Source organism: Silene latifolia, chromosome 5 (genome assembly GCF_048544455.1).
Source record: "Silene latifolia isolate original U9 population chromosome 5, ASM4854445v1, whole genome shotgun sequence".
In the NCBI taxonomy this organism is placed as follows: domain Eukaryota; kingdom Viridiplantae; phylum Streptophyta; class Magnoliopsida; order Caryophyllales; family Caryophyllaceae; genus Silene; species Silene latifolia.
Genome location: NC_133530.1, coordinates 84528233 through 84534616, shown reverse-complemented (window position 1 = coordinate 84534616; position 6384 = coordinate 84528233). Strand labels below are relative to the sequence as shown.

General features: G+C 39.0%; 3 protein-coding genes across 3 annotated transcripts; 2 read left to right on the top strand and 1 right to left on the bottom strand.

Moving 5' to 3' along the window:
- The first annotated feature begins 347 nt into the window (after window positions 1-347).
- On the top strand, window positions 348-1367 carry LOC141655664 (wall-associated receptor kinase-like 2). The gene has a single exon (XM_074462732.1). It carries the CDS (start codon window positions 348-350, stop codon window positions 1365-1367), a length of 1020 nt encoding a protein of 339 aa, XP_074318833.1.
- Window positions 1368-1553: 186 nt separating this feature from the next.
- Window positions 1554-4167, bottom strand: LOC141657704 (wall-associated receptor kinase-like 6). The gene is made up of 3 exons (XM_074465018.1): window positions 3234-4167; window positions 2936-3094; window positions 1554-2846 (listed from the first exon to the last, which is right to left on the bottom strand). The coding sequence occupies exons 1-3, from the start codon at window positions 4165-4167 to the stop codon at window positions 1612-1614; spliced, it is 2328 nt and encodes a 775-aa protein (XP_074321119.1). The 3' UTR covers window positions 1554-1611.
- A 1185-nt stretch (window positions 4168-5352) lies between these two features.
- Window positions 5353-6372, top strand: LOC141655663 (wall-associated receptor kinase-like 2). The gene has a single exon (XM_074462731.1). The coding sequence runs from the start codon at window positions 5353-5355 to the stop codon at window positions 6370-6372; it is 1020 nt and encodes a 339-aa protein (XP_074318832.1).
- Window positions 6373-6384: the final 12 nt, after the last annotated feature.

The following is a 6384-nucleotide window of genomic DNA, read 5'->3' as shown; positions in this document are numbered from 1 at the left end:
GACATCTGCTCAAACCATCATGCATCTTCACGACTTATTTTACGAGGTAAATGAGGTTAGAAATAAACATAAGGCCTACATACAATGATCATATTCCGAAGTTATCCTATTCTTTAAAATTGCTCCATTTAATTATACACCGTCTATTTTTATGGATCACAAATGACGGTGACATTATGTCAACGTTCCTAACGCAAGTCCCATCTTAGTTGGTGGTACTCCAATTAGTCAAACATGTACAACTTGTTATAAAACTCTTTTTTTTTTTTTTTTTACTTATTATATTACTTTGAATCCATTACACTTTTAATTGACAAAAAATCCACACTCACATTCATACCATACTGATGGGTCAAACACAAACAAAAAAGTGTATCACAGAGCCAAAATTTTACTCCAATGAGAAACATTTCATTGACAATGGAAGCATTTTGCTTTCAAAACAGATTGCTCTGAGCAGAGGCCAAAATACAGGATCGACCCAGCTGAAAATATTGTCAGTCGACGAAATCGAGAAAGCTACAAACAACTACGATCCCAATCTAGTTGTCGGTAGAATCCAGTCCACTGTCTTTAAAGGAGTAATAGATGACCAAGTTGTAGCTGTCAAAGTACCTAGAGATTTTCATCTGAATCACCACCTCATTGAACTATACTTGACTGAAGCCGCGACATCAATGGTTATGAATCATGAAAATTTGGTTAAGATCTATGGTGGTTGTCTTGAAACTTTTATACCTATAATGGTGTACGAGTACTTGCCTAATGGAAGCCTTGTTCAACATCTACATTCGGGCAAGAATCGCATGAAATGGTCTGATCGATTAACAGTCGCAACTGATATCGCTTATGGTTTATCTTATATGCATAATGCTATGTCAAGGCCAATGGTGCACAGGAATGTTCAATCATTCAGTATACTTCTCGATCAGTCATTTCGCGCAAAGTTATCCAATTTTGGGTACTCAGTGACTCTTACTCCCGGGGAGACGGCTCAAAAATGGCCTGTTCTTGGATCTCCGGGTTGTATTGATCCTGAGTACATTGAAACTGAGCAAGTGACAGAGAAATGTGATGTTTATAGTTTCGGGGTTTTGTTATTGGAGTTGTTAACAGGAAAGCAACCTATTATGATGGCTAGATACAACAATGACTTGGTTGATATGTTTGTTTTTTCTGTGGAAGATAATGAAATGATGGATATGATTGATAGCGAATTGCTGGAACAAGCTAGTGACTATGAGATCCGACAGGTTGCCGGACTTGCGTTGAAATGTGTCGCAAAGAAAGGGGATGAACGACCGACTATGATTAATGTGGTTCAAGAGCTTTGGCAAATGCAAGATCAAGACAAGAACAAAAGCTGAAACATATTACACAGCAAAAGCTACTGTAAAATTTATGATTATTTGTGAAAAAACAATTGTGTTCGGTGTTAAAATGAAGCGTTTAAATGCATTGACAACATAGTTGAATATTGTTACATACTTTCGCCTTCAATTTCCAACTCCCAAGTTATCAGTGCATTAAGGCAAAAGACAGTTAATTGAACTTACAGACTAAAACTATATAATTACATGTAGAAAACAGAGTAAAACCACGTACGCCTTATCATTGCCTCCTGAAAAATGTTTCCATAGAGTGATCCTGAATCTGAGAAGCGGTGGACCAGTTCGAAGGCAAAGAGTAATCTTCATCTGTATATGGCCGCAAAAGCCTTTCACTTGGACTAAATGTAATGTCCCTTGATGTTTGCTCATTGACCTCTGGAGTTTTCTTCTGATTCGAGGCAAGAAGATGGTGTTGCTGACTAATCATCTCCAACTCTACAAAGACTTCTCTCATAGTCGGCCTATTTTTCCCATCCATGTTTAGTGATCTTTTAGCGAGGTTTGCGACAGCAAGAATAGCTTCTTGGCTGCCCTCTTTAGCTACTCGAGTAGCCAGGATATCGTCCAAGTTGAAGTTTTCCATAGCCGATAGAAACCATGAAGCTAGACTTTTTCCATCATATGCTTGACTTGGAAGAATGGCTCTGAGTCCGGTCAAAAGCTCTACAAGGACTACTCCAAATCCGTAGACATCACTTTTATCTGTAAATTGGTGTGATCGGAAATATTCAGGATCCAGATAGCCAAATGTGCCCTGAACACGGGTAGTTAAATGTGTTTGATCAACAGCAATCGATCTTGAGGTCCCAAAATCAGACAATTTTGCTCGATACTTGGCATCCAGAAGTATATTGGAGGTTTTGATATCTCTGTGAAAGATAGGATTTGAGGAAGACGAGTGTAGGTAATTAAGTGCCCCTGCCACGTCAATAGCGATTTGCAAACGCATTTCCCAAGTAATTGGAAAATCTTCACTTGGATCATGGATAAGCCTCGAAAGAGTGCCATTTGGAACATATTCGTAAACCAATAGAGGGATTTCCGTCTCCAGGCAACATCCTAACAACTTAACTATATTTCTATGGTTGATTTGTGATAAAATAACCACTTCATTGATAAACTCGCCTACATGGCTATGTCCAACCTTCTTAGATTTCTTAATGGCGACAATATTCCCGTCACTCAACATACCTTTATAAACCGTACCTTGCCCACCCTGACCGAGAACTCTGTTTTCATTGAAGTGATCAGTGGCTTTATCTAGCTCATCGTTAGTAAAAATTCTTGTTCGCTCAATCATACCTTCCGTGGATGACATTTGTTGTTGCAATAACAAACCGCCATTTCTCTTGAAGTTGTTAGCTCTTTGCAAAATCTCCTTTCTTCTTTTTGCCATAATGAAAAACCAATATACTCCTAAGGCAAAAAGTACCGTTCCCAACCCAATTCCGAGTCCTACATGTTACATAATATGCAGAGATAATAATTAGTTATACTTCTTTGATTACCTGTAAATCGACTGAGAAATACATAAAACACCTTACCTAGGGGCAAGGCCAATTTCAAACTCTTAGGAAAACAGCCCGTCCCATTTTTCTTTCCGTCTCCATTAAAACCACTAGGGCAGTCGCATTGATAGCTTCCTGGAATGTTTGTGCAAGAATGGGAACATGGATTGCTCGGTCCTCGACACTCGTCAATATCTAGCAAGCTCAAAATTAACATAAATAAGGCGGCATATACCTGAAATGAAATGACTGAGGAGACCATATACCTGAAATGACCGGTACCCAACCTGAATGACCCGTTTACCAAAATTTAAGTAGAATCTTAGAAACTGACCTGTGCAGCCCGGACTCAGGTATGGGTTACCCTCGAACCCTTGCAGACATTTACAGCGGTACCCATAAACATTCAAATCCCGGTCAAGATCTATGCAACTCGTATTCTGTTGGCATGCAAATGTAGTCAAATTCTTCTGCGCTTCCTTGCAAGTAGCATTCGCGATAAACCAATCCATCACAGAAGGCAAAATCTGAACCTTTTTATCAAATCCCGGATCCTGAAGATCAATAGCACGATGAAAATCAATGCTAGACCGTTTTGCTAGAAACGAATAACTACAATTCCCCAAGGTGACGTTTGTGCTATATACAATCTTTTCTAAGCCGGCCTGGAAGTCCTGTAACCCCTTCGGGAGAGGAGCTTCACAACACCCAATCCCAGAGCAAGAGTCGTCATATAAATCCGCTTCCTCAGTACATAAGGCAACACAACTAACCACTCTCCGGTCAGTTTTTGTTGTCGCCCTCAGCAATCCATAGTGATGGCAACCAACAACCATAAACGTGTTGGCAGTGCTCGACAGTGCATAAGGTTTCCCTAGCACATGAATCTCACCCCAGTTATTTGCAGTTGTCTCCTTCCCTTCGGAATTGCATGATCGAGCAGCTGCACTAGATGTTAGAGTCAACTCGGTCTCAGACATGTCGAGAATAGCCGTGTTGTTATCAACATATAAGGCATAGATATGACCTCTTATGTTAGTACAATTGACAACATAGTCATCAGACATGGCACAATCTCTTCCAATACCAAACGGGTATGGAATCGTAATGTTCCCACATTTCGGTTTGCATCCTGGCTTTTGCGCGTTAACAGCAGTGAACATGGTGTCGGGTTTCAAAAACGAAGCACCCACTAGACACGTAAACACCAGCAGAACCCATATCCGTATCCATGTACAGGATGCTACTAAATTTGTACTGGGAAACATATTTTTGCTGTGATTACTGTAAGATAGTAGTACATAAAATCGCGACTAATATATATTGCCAAAAACATAAAAAACAGAACCAAATGTGAAATGCATATAGGACGGAATAATCAAATAAAGTTATTACTTAAACGTCTCAAAAGACTCCAAGTCTCCAACACCGTCCAAAACCCGAAGAATCTAGTAATGTTTGGTTTGTTCATTTTCCCTAGATACAAATTTCTACTAAAAAAATTCATATAGGTTAATGATTTCGGTCACAAATCATGGGGAACAAGATAATGTATAATATAAGAGTTGTTGAGGTTAACTAATCAAGGAGCTTCATTAGCAGAGCATGAGTGTTGATTTAGTGTATATAATTATGATGTGACAAAATAAAAATGTTATTTTTGGCCCTACTATGCTTATGAGAGCAATATAAAACTCACTTAAGCCACATCTTCATATGAATTATTTAATTGATAATAACGACATTATCCCAGTATTTTAAGGGCTCTCGCAAATTGCAGGATAGGAGAAAGGGAGAAGTCAAGTGAGCCCGTAACCTTAGCCCCTATAAATATTACTCCCTCTGTCCCGGTCATTTGTTGTCATTTTCCATATTAGAGTGTCTCAGTGAGTTGTCCTTTCTATTTTAAGAATGAACTTGATGAACAATTTGATCATTCACCCTCAATTTCTACCACTTGTCATTTGGTAATTGGCCCTTCCTTTTTCCTTGGTCTTTGTACCTTTTTGAATGGAAAATGAAAATTGTGTTGAGAATTATATCAAATGACGGCTACTTTATAATAAAAAGAAGCGCGACTAGTATAATAGGTCATTTTGCTTATCAGATCAGAGTGCTTCACAAGCAATAATATTTATAAGCATGCATGAGGGTTGAATGAGTGTATAAAATATGTAATTGTTGGTATTGTCTTGTAATGTGAAGTGACCTATTTTGTCAAGATTAATTGCAGGAAGTCAACAAAGCCATATGTAATTTCTAATGCAATTGCCTCTTATAAAGTTGCTAAATTGCAGAAAGTCAACAAAGCCATATTCTATCATGGACATCATCAAAGGTTGGTGTCACACTCATAAAAACGAGAGCTATTTCACCTTCTTTCTCGTAATTTGAATTCATAGACATTTATACAGACCGAATCCAAGATCATTCATACCATTTTAAGCATAGTAATGGGTCAAATACAAACAAAGAAAAAGAACAACATAAAGACAAAATTTGAATCCAAGGAAAAGTATTTCATCCTGAATGGAAACATTTTCTTAGAAAAACAACTTGCTCTTAGTAGAGGGCAAAACACAGGATCAAGGCAGCTGAAAACACTGTCAATCAGCGAAATCGAGAAGGCTATAAACAACTATGATCCAAGTCTTGTTCTTGATGGTATTGAATCCACTGTTTATAAAGGAGTTATGGAGGACCAAGTTGTGGCTGTCAAAGTCCCTACAGATTTTCAGCTAAATTCAGATTTCATTGATCTCTACTTGACAGAAGCCGCGACAGCAATGGTCATGAATCATGAAAACTTGATTAAGGTCTATGGTTGTTGCCTCGAAACTTATATTCCAATAATGGTGTACGAGTACTTTCCAAATGGAAGCCTCTTTAACCTTCTACATGTGAATAACAACCGTATAAAATGGTGTGATCGGTTAAGGGTCGCAACTGACACTGCATATGCTTTATCTTATATGCATACTGCCCTGTCTAGGCCGATAGTACATAGGAATGTTCGATCTTTCAGCATACTTCTCGACCAGTCATTTCATGCAAAGTTATCAAATTTTGGGTATTCTGTGACTCTCACTCCAGGGGAGACGACTCAAAGATGGCCTGTTCTAGGAACTCCGGGGTATATTGATCCTGAGTATGTCGAAACTAAGAAGGTGACAGAGAAGTGTGATGTGTACAGTTTTGGGGTGTTGTTGCTGGAGCTATTAACAGGAAAGCAGCCTATTGTGATGGCCTTGCACGAGACGGACTTGGTTGATGTCTTCGTCTCAGCTGTGGAAAATAATAGCATGGCGGAGATGATTGACAGTGGAGTGTTGGAAGAAGCAAGAGACGATCTGATTCGACAGGTTGCACGGCTTGCATTGACATGTGTAGCAAAGAAAGGGGAGGAACGACCGAATATGATAAGCATTGTTCAACAGCTCTGGAAGATGCAAGAGCAGAATGCAGGATTATAACACTGAGGCAAG